A 17,264-nucleotide genomic window follows, 5' to 3' on the forward strand; every position below is an offset into this window, starting at 1 on the left:
AATGCTAATCGCAACGTTTTCAGGTGCTCTATGGCTACAGAAAAAAAGTTGGATTCCATCACAATTTGGACGTTTATGTATTGATGCATATTCTTGCTATACAGCACTTTGATTTTACATTTGTTTTTCTTTCTAAAGTTTCAATCTGGGTACGGGTGTTTTCACAACAGCACATTGTTTACACTGAGGTGGCCTCTTGTATCGAAAAGCAAAAGCGTTAATGTGTAAATGCGAGATTATTATTAGCTTTGATATTAAATATTAAATATTTTTTAAAACATTCACGACTACCTTTGTCTCATGGGTCTAAGTCAGGGATAGGGCAGTTTAAAAGCTGTGGTTGATTTAATTTTTAAATGTCTCTTTCGTCTGACGATCCCAACCCTGGGCAGTTCATTGATAGAGTTTAGTTTTTTCCTCGTATTGTAAAAAAATGAGAAGACAGATGAAGAACTTTCACGTTACCATTAAAGACGAAAAAGTTAACAACTGTAATGAACATCATCTTTAGCTATCCAAGGCCCGACTCTTACGCTTCGACAACTCATTCAGATCTGGAGTGCAAAGTGTATTTAGGGTAATCCAATCCACTCCATGTTTTCCTCTAGTTTTTATCCAAGTAACCGCTATCTCATTCTCAGACGGATTCAAGGAAAGGGAAAGGGATAAAATTAGAAGAAAGACGTCTCGACAACGAAAAGGACTTGCTATAAAAACCCCAGCTGATGCGATGCTTTAATTCATTTTTTTGCGACGTGATTAACGGACTCAATTGAGGGGACGCTGCGTCTACAATCTTACACCTCATTTTAGCTGAGGTTAAAGAACCTTTGCCAATACCATGATGTGATGTTTACAGAGAGCTTAAGTATTTAAAAAAAATAAAATGGGATATCAAATGCGTGGAATCGAGTACGTGTCGTTGATCCCATTTTATTTGATTTTTTGCGTTTTTCCACTTTTTGTTTTGATTCCGCTCGGGCGATGTTTGTGCGTTTAAAACGTACAGCGCTGTTCAGTCGTGCATTCGGAATAGACATCATAAAAATGACTTCTGTAGTATGCAATCGGGGGTGGTAGCTGTTAATTACAGTATCATCTTTACTAAAATGATTTCTCTCTTGAAATCTTGCCAGGCGGCGAAAACGGACTGCTCCGTCCATCTGTACGTTTCGTAAATTTTGCAATATTGCATGCCTGCCCTTTTATATACCACAACGACTGTTAGAATTGTTTTGACAAGACGAATGAATCCCAGATCAACAACGAATCGCTGAGACTTGGCTTCGCAGAATCCTCCACCATAAAAGACAGTATTCCGCGGAATGGCTCGAGTTTGATTAGTAAATGTTACTCTAGTGATCCTTCTTTGCTTATACCAAAGTTACCCAAAAAAGGACAGCATCTGTATTTGTGTTTTAAAAAAAAAACCGTCTCTGGGGTTCCTCATCTCTACGACAACTTTAATGGCTTTGGTTCCGAGAAGATGGAGAATGTTATTGGTGCTGAATTTGTTAGCAGTGGTCGGGTTTATGACTTTTTGGGTCAAATGTAATTCGAGGGCGGTACAAGACATCGACCAGGACACCTCAGCGCATCTGAATAGGAACCATCACTACGACCTTACAGCTCATGGTTCAAGCATCAGCCACGAAATCCTATTGAAGAGACTGGGGTCCTTAGAGGAAGTGGTCTATAGGCAGCTAAATGGTATGTCAGCTTTACTTCGGTTGAAAACCTTTTGCTAGATATCCACAGCTTTTGAAATCTGGTCAGAATTATCATGATATAACTTGCACATCCATCAACTTTTAATGTTACTTTTAAACACTGTAAAGATCATTTAGAAAATGTTCTACTCGTTTTCAAAGTTAGCAGTTGCAGAATATGTTTAGAAGGTACGACGACCAGCAATGACATTTCCGTGTTTTAAGGAAGGTATTTGCTGAAAACAGAAACTTGATACATTTATAAGTAATCCCAGTTTTTGATTGTATAGTCATATCATGGCACAGCTGATGCAAGGATGTGTAGGTGCAGAGTAATGTTTTAATATCAGTAAAATCCAATGATCTAAAGAGGGAAAACAGCAAAAGTAAAATAAGGAGTGTGACCCATCATCAGTTTAAACAGATTTTGCATCATCTACTCAAAGATTTACCAATGGTCTTCATTGTAAATGGTGAACTGAAAATAAATTATGTTTAGAACGTATGCAATGCGGTTCTAAATGCATATAAAGAACCCCTGGCCTCAACAAATAATGACAAGAGATCTTTTGGTAAATCTGACCTCATTAATACAGTGCAAGATACAGAAGCTACAGTACATGTGCCTCTATCAGACAGGGATGTCAAATGGTAAAATGGCTTAAGATGTGGTAATCTGATGAGGGTGTGGTTTGACAGAGACCAGAACTGCCTTTATTGTTACATTTCATCTTTAATCAGGATGTAAGCCTAATTTCGTCAGAAAAATCTTTCTACAACAGAGCCCTGCCCAAGGCAGCAGAGGAATACAAGACTGTAAAAACTGCTAATTCAATAACTTCCCCAGTAGCTACTGTACAAGGCTGCCATGATCTTGCATCCCATTTGAATCCAGATCTCCAACATCCTATTGAGGGGCTAAAACAAACAATCTGCTGTACAGTATGTGGGACAGGCTACACAGTTGAGAAGATTGCCATCTGCCCATTCAATAAGCATGATCATGCTTGTTTCTAATGGCAAATGCTCATGGTACCACCTGATGGACTTTGATAGAGCTCTTTCAATGATGATTGTATCTAATCAGAGGCATAGCTACCATTCCCATCACTCTGACCTCTGTTGATTCATTGATAGGGCTGATCAGGATAGGGCTGATAGATTCAGTAGATAACAGCAAACAAATTAGGTCACTGGATCTCTACCGCTCTGCACATTACTTTCAAAAGATATTACTATACCACCGATCTTGCAGGAGTACTTGCAGGAGTAAGACCAAGGAAATGATTGTGGAACTAGCCTAGCCACGGAATATCTTTCTGTTTTTACTGCTCTCTCGGTCACAGATTATTTCCCTCATGTAGTTTCTGCATATAGCATTTTCTGAAATGGCTTGTCTTGTCATGGCAATCAACAAAATCTGTGCTTTTTGTTTGCACAAATTAGAAAAGAAAACCCTCAAATACAGTGAACTGCATAACCACGTGTAAACTGAATACTTATAAGAGATTACAAAGGACAGGAGGGCATTTGGCCCATCAAGCCAAACCTAGCCTTGTCCCCTTAAGCAGTCCTGGTGCTGGTGACCCACACACCTGTTGGTTGTTGCTCCAGTCATCCCTCAGTTACACAATCAAATCCTTCACTGACTTAATAATAAGAAGATCAATTTGAACTGTTTGTACCCAGCTCTTAGACGAGTTGGAGCTTTAATCATTGTATTTTGGAAGTGAAATAAAATCTAAGAAACAACATGCAATTCAATTGAACCACCTACTCAGATCAATTAAGGCTTTGATTATTTAATGAAGGTGGGAGGGAATGAAAAGCACCATGACTGGGAACCACTGCCTTAACAAACCAGTCATTTTTAGAGGTCAGGCGTTTCCATCTCAAAGGGTGAATAAACAGGCGACTAAACGTATACAATCTTTACCCAAATCTCCCCACCACCAGGTTTGTCAAAGTCTCTTGGGCTTATTGAAGGCAATGGGGGGCTGGGAAAAGGTGGTCTGCCAGCAACCCTGACCCCGGCTGAAGAAATCAAAGCTAAAGGCTTGAGAGAGAAATATGGCTACAACGCCTATCTGAGTGAGAAAATCTCCTTGGATAGATCCATCCCAGACTTCCGCCCAAGCAAGTATGTTCCGAAGCCGACAGCTGCTATGTGTTCATTTATGCACCACACAAATCTGAGTTTAATGTGATCGGCTTTGATGTTTTATTCATGCCTTTGGTCTTAGAAGTTATGCGAACGTTTTCAAAAGTCTAAACATACTAGGCACACTAACTATACAAGAGGGGAATTTCTGCATTCAACTCTCAAAAGACTGTCAAAAGACTTGCATAAATAGCGGGTTTGCAGATATTAGCTTCTGCATGAGTATGTATCCTACTTTTTCCATTAAATAAGTCATGTATTGCTCAAATCATGTTTTGGAATGTAAAATAAATGAAAATGATAAGTTCTGGCTTAATGTCAGGCAGCTGGTATCCATGATCCAGAAAAGAGTACAGTAATTACTTCGCAGTTTCATGTTTGTTCAAATACCATGTGTGTGATGTCATCCTTTGAAGTCAAAGATATTATGCTTGTGGTTGATTTTGCTGTATCAGCCAGTTACAATAAACAGGCTAATATCAGTCTGGCTGCCAGGATAGGAACATTTATTTAATGGACAAATAGGTACATTAAGAGCTCAGTCCTGGAATCTAAATTGCTTAGCTTGTTCAGATCACATTCATTGCAGGATGAGCAAACATTGCTGAAAAAAAGACCCAATAAATTTTACTGATATACAGTAATTTGCACACATTTGTGTCAGGAGGTTGAAGTCTTTCATATACAGTACCATTATGGTGCTTTTCTAATGCACATAATTCCCTACAATTGCATTTCACAGGAAGCTAGGGCAGACCTTTAAGTGCATGAATTCTTGATTATTTTGACATGTTATCTTGATTAAAAAATGCCAGATATGTTTTGTGTACGAATGAGTAAAAATGACTTGGTTAAACGTTCTCTATGTGTTGACATCTGGCTATGCACTCTACATTTCTTTCACAATTCTTTATTTTTATTTAAATCCTGACTCCATGGGGGATCAATTACAGAACAGAACATATACACTTGTTCCTGAGATACACATGCACATTACAATAGTCCAAAAATGAAAAAAAAGCGGAGAAACATCACATTAAGCTACATTATCAATAATGGTGTCCCAAGCCACCACTGTATAGAAGCTGACCCATGGACCTTTACAGAAGCAAAATATAATGGATAAATCATAATCAAACACATAAGAAACAGCAAGCTATATATCCATATCTGAATTTTTAAAGTAAAAGCAATGTTCAAAGAATATACTATGATGATTATTTTCCCATGAGCAAGGAAGAGTATTATTGATTTTGTTCTTTGTAGCATTTTTAAAAGCACTGGTGGTAACCTAACAATCCCAGAAAAAAAACATGTTTAGAATTACATAAAACCTTTCAATTGAATTAATGAATATGAGGGATATGGAGGTGGATAGCTTTCGCTGTCAGACAGTTTCCTATTGTGACACAAGGCTTTGAGCAACCATTTTCAACCATTCACTGCTTTAAGCTCTATCCTAAAACACAATTGTAGAATATCACTCACACATCCATCCATTTTCTAAGCACTTCATCCAATTTAGGGTTGTGGGGGAGCCGGAACTTATCCAAGCAAGCACTGGGAGCAAGGCAGGGTACACCCTGGATGGGACACCAGTCCATCACAAGGCACACACAGATATAAACCCACACACACTCACACCAGGGCCTATTTTCCCAGAAACCAACTAGACTACCAGCATGTCTTCGGACCGGGAGGAGACCAAATCACCCGGACGCCACTCACATGAATGAGGAGAGCATACAAACTCCACACAGATAGCACCCCAGGTCTAGAATTGAACCCAGGGCTCCAGCGCAGCAAGGCAGAAATGCTACCCTCTGTGCCACCATGCCACCTCGCGTGCTTCACTTAATCATTATTGTGCAGTCCTGCAGAATAACACATGCTCTTTTCCCTGACCGGACGGGCTGTGGGGATTACCTCTGACTGTGCTCTGTGTCTGTATTTTCAGGTGCAAGGAAGTGACTTATCCTAGGAATCTTCCTCAGATTTCTCTCATTTTCATCTTTGTGAATGAAGCCCTGTCCGTGATCCTGCGTTCCGTCCACTCTGCTGTCAACCACACTCCAGCCCACCTCCTCAAGGAGATTATCCTGGTGGATGACAACAGTGAGGACGGTAAGTCACGGATTAAAGCAGAAGCAATATCCAGGCAATTGTTTCTGCTGTCCTACCTACACAAAATAAAGCCAAGAGGTTTAAATAAGAAAGCAAGCATCCATTCTGAGAGAGTCTGCACAAACATCTTATGAATTCAATTAGAACAATTCATTAGAAAACTGAATGAGAAAGAAAAGGAGAAAAGAACAATGCGTTTGTTGTTTTTACTTAATCGCACCTGCTCTTTGTAAGAAACTGGAAAATATTAGGAACAGATAGCCAATATATATATATGTGGGAACTTTTGTGTTTGCATGGGTGAAATTATGGCCATCTGAATTTGTAGTTGATATAATGTTGGTATTCATCTGCATCTGGTATTGAGAGAGACAGTTCTATTCTCACTGTACTCTTGGCAAACGCAAAATGGCAGGTGGCCAAAGTTCTTTCTCAGCAGATGGAAAGAGATCACAGTTTTTTTCATATGGAAGAGCAGACAAATAACCTTGCACTTGTGGTCTGTATAATTCTTTCCTGCAAGGCGCTGTTCATTATAAAATGTCACATTCCTCAGTGAAAACGTGGCATTCTGATTCACTCTCGGAGCATTTCAAAAAGTGGGCATTCCAAGTTGTATACGATAAATGGAGACCACATTTGCTGTGGTGTTTAAAATCAGAAGCTTAGCATCATGCAAATATATTTTCTAAGCAGTGATCATTTGTTGTCAAGTTAAAAATAGTAAAACACAGCTAACTACACAACAGCTTCTCACTTCACATCACAGCTGCTGAATGTTTTACCTTTTCAATCCTACATGTGAAACCATTTACTAATCCCAGAGGCCATTTAATTCACATTTCAGTCCTACAGTTTACTGATGCATTTGTATATTGTCAATTGTTGAATAAGACATCCAACAGCTCTCAAGAATTAGAGGTGTGATTCACAAGAATCATGAAAATGTTTAAGTAGTTTAAGGTTGGTAATGATAATGCTACTTCGAGTACACATCGGGCAATGAACAAGTTGTCCAACTGGGAGCGAAGATTAGTGCTTTGTGCATTTTAAAGGGAAAGATAATGTAAAATAAACAATCAAAAACAGAACACTGTGCATAACTCATTGTCATTCAGTAATTTAAGAAGGACTCTTTGGGAAGGCCTTTCTTATGGTCATCCAATAGGATATAAGGTGCCTCCTTATCTGTGGCAGAACAACTGAAGGGGCCGCTGGAGGAATATGTCAACAAGCGTTACCCTGGTTTGGTCAAGATTGTCCGAAACCCCAAGAGAGAAGGACTGATTCGCGCTCGTATTGAGGGGTGGAAGGTTGCCACAGGGGAGGTTACTGGGTTCTTTGATGCTCATGTGGAGTTTACACCTGCATGGTAAGTAAAAATGTCTTGCTCTGCAGATTTTTAAATACACTGCAAAAGTAATTACAAGTGCTCAGACATTCTGATTAGACTGCAGAATCGCATCCACTTTTTAAACGATTAAGCTTGCATTCCTTCGACTGTTTATAAGACACTAGGTTCTGCTTTTTGTGGATTTGTCTCCAGTGCTTGACTGCATATTTTCCAGATTTATTAATGAATTTCCCCTCTATCGAAGTATATTCACGTCATGTTCTCCTAGAAAAGGTGCATAGAGCTTAAATGTCATTGGGTGCATTTATAAAGGTTCAGTTCCTGGCTAGGAAGACAGTGGGACTCAATTTACTGTAAAGGCTGTTTTAAAATCCTTGTCCTCTCTTAAAGTGTCGAGGTGTACAGTATATTCTGTACTGTACATGATCCCTCTATGCTTCGAACAGTCAACTGAAGCAAAAAAATTGAATTAAATGTATTGGTCACAGACCATGCTAATCATGCACTTGCTGCAGTAAGGCAGAGGAATTTGATGCAATTTCCACTCCCTAATTTACATGCTCACGTTTCATAATCATTAGGAACCCCAGTGAAGCCTAGAGGAAATGCATCTTTCAAAGGGTAAATACATCATTTATGCATGTGATCTTTCCTTGCTAGGGCTGAACCAGTTCTGTCAAGAATTAAAGAGAACTACAAGCGGATTATTCTCCCTTCCATTGATAACATCAAGCACGATACATTTGAACTGGAACGGTATGAAAACTCTGGGCATGGTTACAACTGGGAGCTTTGGTGTATGTATATTAGCCCTCCGAAACAATGGGTGGATGCAGGAGATACTTCAGCACCAATCAGGTTTGTGGACTGTAGGAGAATGGGCAATTAGAACTGGATACACAAATCTCCCAAAGACACACTCCTGAATTCCCTGTCCTCACCTACTGTGCAGGTATTACAGCTCTGAAGGGCTGTCAAAAACAGGAGTTTCTAACAGCATGGACAACCTAAACTGGACTAAATGTCAAGAGTATTATCATATGCTTATTGGTTAAATACAAACTTGTATCAGAAGATTCAGAAAATGAATTGAATATTTGTAACATATTAATGCATTTATTTGGATTTTTTGGGAAGACTTATGGTCATCCGGTAGTCAGGTGTGGCTATCCCATAACGCACTGGTGGTCATCCGGTAGTCAGGTGTGGCTATCCCATAACGCACTGGGGACAGCAAGCATGGAGTTTAGCCATAAACCATAAACCTGATAGAGCAAGTATTCTTGTGGAATAATTGCATAGGACTGTCATTTATTTTTCTGCTTAAAACATTTGTCAAACATTTAGACATGCTTTGTTTTTGCTTCAATGTGTTAGGACCCCTGCTATGATAGGTTGCTCCTTTGTGGTTAACCGGAGTTATTTTGGGGAGCTGGGTTTACTTGACTCTGGTATGGATGTATATGGAGGAGAGAACATAGAACTGGGCATCAAGGTTAGTATTTTTTGTCAAAATAATTTTCATATCCTGAGCTTTAAAATAAACTTTATACATGTATTTTTTGTTTTAAAAAAAGATGTATTTGAGGTAATCTGGGTAATTGAATTCAAGACAAACACTCAAGTGATGTGCATAAGCATGAGATCTCCTTATCAGTGTAAAAGGTGCTTGGACACAAATGATGAAGTCACTCGATTTGATTAATGTCAAACCTGCTGAAAATCAAAAAAGGAAAGCAGTATGCCTGTTATCAACAGAACTTATGCTGCTTCTGTAGCAAAGGTTGAAAAGATGAAAATGTGACAGGTAGGCTGTGGATGGCCTACTTGTCAGCCTTGAGCATCATTGAAACATTATGGGATGACATTTGGCTTCTAATGCTCAGAGACCAGTGAACAGGCTTCTGCTTTATGTGAGCAATGGGACAAAACAGCTGACAGCATCAGCAACCTGTTGCAACGAATCTATCACTGATATGCAGATTGCTTCCAACATCAGCGATAGGAGATGAGCCTGTTAGTGTTGCAGTAGACTCCCTGTTAATGACAAATGTCAATGGGCATAAGGAATTTATACAGCCTCTTCAATTCAATGTCAGTGCACCTACTACAAAAAATATATATTTTACTTTCAGGATAGTGTTTGTGAATTTTTGGCAGCTGTAAGGCATCGTTTTTTGATGCACAGCATATTGTAACATTTATTTCAGTAAGGAATCCCATGGAAACCGATTTCGTTTTTCAGACAGTACAGCACAAGCATCATCAGCATCAATAGAACAAAACCTCAGCAAGACAGTTAAATCGGCCTACTTAGGGCTTTACTGGATCACATTTACCCTCAAGTCTGATCATGCACTTGATAAAAAGATCTAAAAACACCTGCTGGACTGTTCCTGTTTCCTAGGACTAGACCTGAGGGGCACCGCCCTAGAGGGTGTGCTATGTACACTTGCTAGAGAGAACTGGCAATGCTGACACTACCCGTTTGCCTTTTCAGGTTTGGTTGTGTGGAGGAAGCATGGAAGTGCTGCCATGCTCTCGCGTCGCCCACATGGCCAGGACTAAGAAACCATATCACAACAACATCGGGTACTATGCCAGAAGGAATGCCCTCCGTGTGGCTGAGGTCTGGATGGATGACTACAAGTCTCATGTGTACCTAGCGTGGAATATTCCCATGGAGGTGAGCCCGTTACAGTAGCTGTTACGGTGCGAGACTTGGTCATGTTAGCAGAATGTATATATCAAATTTCATTTACACACTTACCAGACAACGTGTGGCCTTAAGAGGAATGTTTAAACGGCCTTTAGAAGAACACCGATGTGAAGCATAACAATAGCCACAGGTAACGATAATACCTGCCATGAAAGAGAGAGGCTCTTCTAATGGTGCATTAGCAGCGTTTGAAGTTGATTTTGTTATATTCTTGGACTCTTTTATTGCACAGAGCTCTTCGTTTTAAAGCCTACTGCCGTCAGTGAGCAGAACACATTAAAGCATTTACAGAAAAAAACAATGTTTTACCAAAATGAAAGGTATTTTACCCAACAGGCAAGAACTAGAGAAAAACTAAAGACTACAGAAATGTGCTGCAGCAGTTGCTCACGGTAAAAATTGTTTAGTTCTACTTTTGCTTTTTTCCAGAATCACGGGATAGATTATGGAGATATCTCAGAAAGGGTAGCCCTAAGGAAGAGGCTCCAGTGTAAAAAGTTTGAGTGGTATCTGAACAATGTGTACCCGGAGCTGAGGAGATACAATAATACCGTATATTATGGGGAGGTGAGTGACATTTTGCAAGAACTCTTGCAGAAATAAATGCAGTACAATATTTAAAGTGACATGATACAAAATGAAATCTTAGTGAGAAAAGGGTATTGCTTGGTAGTGAAAGAGGTCATCTGCACAAGAAGAAGAAATGATTTCAAATGAGCTGTGAGAGGTTTCCTTGTCCTTTTCGCCAAGTTTAGCATTTTGACACTATTTGTATTATGTCACACTGACCCTCAGTTGCAATGTTACTTTTGTGGTACAGATTCGTAATGACAAAGCCTCCCATCTGTGCGTTGATCAAGGACCCAAAGCAAATCACACAGCTACTCTGCATCCCTGTCATGGGTGGAGTCCTCAAGTGAGTGTTTCTGCATTTATTTTCTAACAGATCTTGAGAAGTGCTAGACCTGATGTAAGGTTTAAAGAAATAATGTAACAGAGGTTTTATTTAATGGTATGTCACAAGTGTGCAGGCAGTGTATCCTCACATCACTTGGTTCAAATGTACTAGGCTTATAAAACAAGGAACACTGCATTTTATTAAAATACTGGATAACAGACCTGATTCTGTGCATCAAACCACATACTGTATACGCAATTAACTTACTGTATTTCATACATTTAAAATATAATTTAAGATTTTCAGTGCAACGCATTAATTCCAGGCTAATGCTGTCCTGATGAAAATATAATATTTATGTCAGTCATAGCAATGTTTATGCACAGCCAATAAATTAACTCATAATCAGTGAAACGCAATCTTAATTCCTCCAGTAGTCCCATTAAACAAACGTGCAAGACAGTTTCAACTTGCATGAGCTTGTGTGCAACATGCACAGCGCTACAGTATAAGAAAATATTCTTGTATCAGATAACATCTCTGGATTAGTTGTAGAAATCTACACGAGAAAAAGGCTGAAGAGCTTATCTCCTATGAAAAGTGAAATCACTGATTCTTGCTTACTTACTACCAGTCTTTATTTTAAAACTAAAGAAAAGCCAGGAGGAAATCAAACCTTTGACCTACAGTACTTGCTAAACTCTATGCTGTGTATTACTGTGCATGATTAGAGAGCAGATACAAGATGACTCTGTGGCAGGTTTCTTTTATTACTGCATGTGGGTAGGTATAAATAATTGGGATTTAAAGCCAATAATATGAGTTAGGAAGAAACGCCAATAAAGTTGCATGAGTCTGGGTTTAAACCAAGGAATTCAGTGATAAGGAAGCATGCTTTTATTTTTTGTATATGGTTCCATCATATGATTTTTAAAAAGTCAAATCCAGTACCATAGTAAGGAATGGATTCTGTTTTCCAGCTTGGAAGGTACACTAAGGAGGGGTTCCTGTATCTAGGCCCACTGGGAAGTATATGGGAAGATACACGATGTGTAGTAGATGACAAAATAAGCAGGTTCCCTCAGCTTCTGGACTGCGAGAAAATCAGTCACCTTCAGCAGAAAACATGGCATTTCTCCCAGGTTTGTCCACATAGTCCAATTCCAACCACCTCATCCTCTGTCCTCATGTCCTCCGATACTCCCTCCTGATGAGGCCTCCTCTATTAAACTGTTGCTTTAATTGAACTAAGTTTTTTTCCTTAAGAGAACTTTGTTTTAATCACTGACAAAGTTGAAATCTTCAAACTATGACTATAACCATCTCTTCAAAGGCTGGAGAGAGTAGACAAAGATCTAATTAAAAAACAAGTAAACTTTCGGATTAACTATACAAAAATTCCAAATTAAAGCCAGAGATACTGGATTTCTCAAGAGCTGGACTAAAAAACAGATTTGCAGTTTAACTAGAATTTACAGGTCATATTACCTAAACCAGCATTTTCTTCATTAAAGTTATTCAGCTGAACATGACTGAATTAATAAGAGTTAAATTTCCACACTGCATTATGTTTTTTACACTATTGTAATAAGAATGACAAACACAGAAGATACCCAACTCAAGTAATTATTTTTAAGTAATTATTTTCTAATTGCAGAACGAAGCAATCGTTAATAAGGAGACTGGTCGTTGTTTGGAAATAACACCCGCCAATGAGGGATTTGGGTACTTGCTTGTTCTACAGCCCTGCACTGGCCAAAAGTGGACCATCAAGAACTCTTTGAAGCACTTGTGACAGGATATCAACGCCCACTTTCTCTTCCAAAAAAATATTTTTTATATCGAGCATGGATCATTTTTTCCCCATAGACCTCCCACAACAGATGTACAGATTAAAAAAAAATAAACGCCTACAACCTGTTGTAATTTCTGAATTCATTCATCAGATTTCTAATGAACAAGTACAAGTACAAGTTCATCACTTTTAAATAGCCACAGCTATTCTGAACACTGTCTGTGGGAGTGGTGAGAGAGAACTGGCAAATGACGGGGAAACGTTCTGCAGGAGTTTTGCAGCTCCCTGACCCAGAAGACAAAGCCTACAAGTGTATAGAAGGATTTCTCATTTCAGGAGATTTTTCATTAAATTGAGAATGGAAATTTCCTGGCAATTACTGGGTCAACATCGACTGCTTGTTGGGGGCCTTTCTGCATTTTTTTTAGATTTCCCCTATCTCCCAGACAGGGGGCGCTGTGGAGTGCTGATTTGCTGGGCATTAGTGCAGCCTGTCCCATTGATTGAGGTATCGATCTTGCAAATCAATTCAAGAAATGAGGAGCTGATTGTTGTGAAATTTTCCAGGGGAGTGGTTTGGAGAAGCTTAAGACTGAACAGCTCTAGTCTAATGCTGTTGTTCCATTAACCAGTTAGGTCTTTAGCCTAGACAGTAGGGTAAAATAGGTATGCTAATATTCACACACTCTTGAGAATTCTTACTTCCTCCCTGACCTCCTGGCATTTATTCTAGCTTTGGGATTGTTAGAGGCAAAGTAAAGAATTCCATTTTCAACCTGATTCAGTCAAGCAATTAATGCTTTCCAAAGATTTCCTTTTGAGTTCTTCGGGGACAGGGCTGCTGTGACTTTTCTTTAACTTGTATGTTCAGGGCTGTAGAATTAAAACAATTGCAGAATACAGATTTTCCTACATTGATGACAGGTGGGAAAGGAACTGAAACTTCAATCTGAATCGACCACTCAATGGAAAGAATCTGTGGGATTGTGTCGGGCTGGGACTGTTCAATGCTTTGATCAATGGTTACAAGCCTTTTCTCAACTCGTTTGCCTGGAAATTCTCCTAAATGCTCTTTCTAACCAGAGCATTTTGAAGGCAGAAGATAAACGGTTGATCAGGAGAGAGCAAAGGAAAGTCTCTGCAAGTTCTCGGATAGGTGGTCTCTCAATATGATCAATGTGGGGGGGTTTTCAGAAGGAGACATATCTATTATAAGGCTTACTGGGTCAAATACTGTAAACCTTCAGCTCTGGACAGTTGACGCGTGCCACTGGAGCAGTTGATTCAAGTGGTAAAAAAAAAAATCTTCAAGAGAACTGATAGACTCAAAATGTCTCCACAAACAAGGTGGAAAAAAAACTGAAAACAGAAATTGTGCTATTTGGAAAGCTGATGACCTCTCTTTCTGAATTGAAAAGCGAGATACTTTAAAATAATGTATCAAACATGGAGACTATTTTTTCTTCCATGATCTAGATGTTCTAGATTTCTTGACCAGCAAGCGTACAGTGTAGTGTATTAAAATCCACCAAGGAACTATTTTATATGCAGCACTTATGTGTACTCATTGTACACGTACTGGTTTCATTATTTGAAAGCAATAACTACTTGCCGATGAAGGCCATTCTTGACACATTGCTGTATTTGTCTCTTAACACCAGAGTTTTCAACCCATTGGTCCACGGACAGCTCTGATGTAACATTACTTATTAAATTGTGGTCTTGCTCTGAACTGCTTTTTAGCCTAAGCACTCCCCAGAGGAGGAGAGCCTTAAGGATCTGGTCCCTGGTCCAAGAAAGGTTGAGAAACACTGGCTTAGAAGAGATCTAAGATGTCTTAGGAGGTGAATGCTTTACAACTCTGTCCTTTTCTTGGGTCTAATAAAACAGGTTTTATCTGGAGGTGACAAGTATTGAAGTCCATCAACAGCATTAATTCTATGGATTTAAATGTATTGAATAAAATCTCAAAAATGTAGATCTGTGATTATAATTTTAAAATTTTATTTGAAATACTTCTTAGCCTATTTGATTTTAATGATTGTTGTGGTACTGTATGCATTACTCAAGGTGACTATTACATTAGATTCTGTTTTAGAAAGTGATCTTCAGTTTCAGCAGTTGCTACTTCATTGCAGACAAAAAGCTCTGTGCCATTGGACTACTTTTACATCCAAGCATTTAGGGTCAGATTAACTGCCTCGTCACTGTCATTCTTGCTAGTGTTGCTGTCACAGGTCTTGAGCCCTGGGCTTGATTCCAGATGGGTCCTTTTATGCATCAAGCATGGGTCATCTTTATATTCTCCAGACCCTCTACAAGAGATGTACAGATGTGTGTTCTGTGTGCAAACTGTGGCACGGAGTTTGCATGTTCACATGGGTTTTTCCAGGTGATCCCATGTGCCAAAGACATGCTGGCTAGTCTAACTGATGTCTCTAAATTGTCCCTGTGTGCATGTGTGTGACCTGAAATGGACTGTCATTCTATCCAGGATGTAGTCCCACATTGTGCCCTATCTGGGATAGGTCTGGAGTTGTTGAGACCCTAAGCAGGAATAAATGGCTTTTTAATAATCGACATATTAACACAAAAACTGATATATTTCCTTCAATATAAGATATGAACAGTTTCAAATATTGTTCAAGCTGAGAGAATTATGATCAAATAATAGTTTGGTTCCTTTTTAAAAGTGCCAGAGGAAAAGCCAAAATCTTCTTCATGTTAATAGTAGAATCCAATTCCAGGTGGTCTCCCATTATACAGCATTTATAACAATTGTCACAGCACAGTCACAGTTTTTGCTGCAAGGGAACAATTTTCAATGCTAAAAATGTTTTAATGTAATGAATATAAATCAAGAGAATGAAAAAAATAAAATACTCAAAGCTGTACTATTAACAGCTATTAAACAAAATACTTAAAACTATTACTACCACTATAACCGACAATAACTAATGAGGACGGTAGCAAACAAAGCTCAGGGAGATCATAACTGGATCGAAACCAACTGACACTATCAGATTTTTTCATTTGAATTTAATGAACCATATAAAAGAGGTGATGTTTAAAAATTAAATTTACAATATTGTTGCAAAAACGGAAAAAAAACAAACACATTTATACTGTTTTTTGCTCTATGGTCCATACATAAATATATATTTTTAAAACACCGATATACTGTATATTAAGGTTCTTGTAACTTTCCTGTCTTATGTGTGCAAAAGCTTTGCCAACTTCAATATTTCTAGTGTTTCTGTTATATTAGAAAAAGACATAGATCTAAATGTTGCTTTGCCAGTAACTGTTTATAAAGCCTGAATTTTCATTTTTTAATATTTTCTCCTAAATGTTTTAAGACTTTCTGTTCTGTTGCAAGAATTGCTGAAATGCTTTTTGAGATGTAGAATAATCACCACAGAAGAAGCTTTACGAGCTTTTTCTCTAGAATAACTAGACTCAAAGAAGTATGATGGGCTCTTCAGCTTCCTAGTAAAAGACACAGACAGCAACGCCCTTTCAGGTACTAAAAAACTGTATTATTTTAGGATTTGTTTAGCTAACTTTAGTGGGTTGTGTTATTATTGTAAATGTATAGTACTAAAGAGTGCATCAGGTTGTGGTTTATATTTGTCAAACTTGTCTTCCAAAAGAATAAAGGACTTATGATTAAGATGTCCCATTCTTCTTTGATTCTGTTAAAGGGAGATTTCTCCTCATTTGTGATAATGGGCTGTCTCACAAGAATTTCAACCCTTGATTTTCCAGTCACATGTCCAGACCCCTAACCACTGCTCCACACTGATGTCCTTCCTTACCTGTAACTACCTTTACACTATACACTGCATGTTGGTAAAGCATCATTACAATTGCATAATAGTACAGAGCTGCTTCCAGCTAAAATAAGTATGTTCAAAAGTAGATAAACTTCAAGTAGTTTCCTCTACTGTACTGTACCAAAGTCTTGCAGAATTTTGTACAACATAGCCAGTATCTGTTAAAAGGACCTTGTGGCAGTATGGAAAAACTTTTCTATTCCTTCTTAGTTCGCAATAAAAGCTAGGTATATTTTTTTTCTGAACCAGTCCCACAAAAAAATCTTCAAACGATAACAAGGGCAGATCATTTATTTAATGAATTCAGAAACCGAAATCCTTCTAACACAAGGAGCCTTTTTATTGCCACAGAACAAGCACTGCACACATCAAAACTGATCAGCAGCGCATACTAATCAGCTAACCCAATATCGGTGGTTGTCTTACTCTTCAGGGAATTGCAGAGGTTGTGTAACGACGGAGAAGCTTTCAGGCAGCACGTGCTGTCTTTTTTTAGAGCTTTGGTGCCCAGAACCAAAATAAAACAAATGCAATGGAAGGAATACTTCTTAAGTGTCATCCTAAATATACAGCGCTGCAGAAACACACATCTATCAGGGACTGAGTGAAATACAAATGCATAGATGCTGGAGTGCCCCGGGGTCAGAATCAGACCTGATCTCGTCTCT

At 38.7% G+C, this 17,264-nt stretch overlaps 1 protein-coding gene across 2 annotated transcripts; it reads left to right on the top strand.

Annotated features, from left to right (window-relative positions):
• Nucleotides 1-542: 542 nt before the first annotated feature.
• On the top strand, nucleotides 543-16,433 carry galnt17 (polypeptide N-acetylgalactosaminyltransferase 17). 2 transcript variants are annotated; one of them, XM_015367702.2, is made up of 11 exons: nucleotides 543-1,710; nucleotides 3,666-3,849; nucleotides 5,828-5,994; nucleotides 7,192-7,366; nucleotides 8,009-8,104; nucleotides 8,726-8,843; nucleotides 9,849-10,034; nucleotides 10,497-10,634; nucleotides 10,888-10,983; nucleotides 11,946-12,107; nucleotides 12,623-16,433. In XM_015367702.2, exons 1-11 carry the CDS (start codon nucleotides 1,467-1,469, stop codon nucleotides 12,758-12,760), a joined length of 1,704 nt encoding a protein of 567 aa, XP_015223188.1. In that variant the 5' UTR covers nucleotides 543-1,466; the 3' UTR covers nucleotides 12,761-16,433. The 2 variants fall into 2 exon arrangements, with proteins under 2 accessions (XP_015223188.1, XP_006641082.1); XM_006641019.3 differs by having other exon boundaries at nucleotides 544-1,710; nucleotides 8,009-8,206.
• Nucleotides 16,434-17,264: the final 831 nt, after the last annotated feature.

This window comes from Lepisosteus oculatus, chromosome 26 (genome assembly GCF_040954835.1).
Source record: "Lepisosteus oculatus isolate fLepOcu1 chromosome 26, fLepOcu1.hap2, whole genome shotgun sequence".
NCBI lineage: Eukaryota > Metazoa > Chordata > Actinopteri > Semionotiformes > Lepisosteidae > Lepisosteus > Lepisosteus oculatus.

Excerpts from the sequence above, each read along its gene's own strand:
- galnt17 (XM_006641019.3), top strand. The coding sequence starts at position 1,467 with ATGGCTTTGGTTCCGAGAAGATGGAGAATGTTATTGGTGCTGAATTTG. Across the intron at positions 3,850-5,827 it reads CCAGACTTCCGCCCAAGCAA|GTGCAAGGAAGTGACTTATC; the intron begins GTATGTTCCGAA and ends CTGTATTTTCAG. Across the intron at positions 7,367-8,008 it reads GTGGAGTTTACACCTGCATG|GGCTGAACCAGTTCTGTCAA; the intron begins GTAAGTAAAAAT and ends TTTCCTTGCTAG.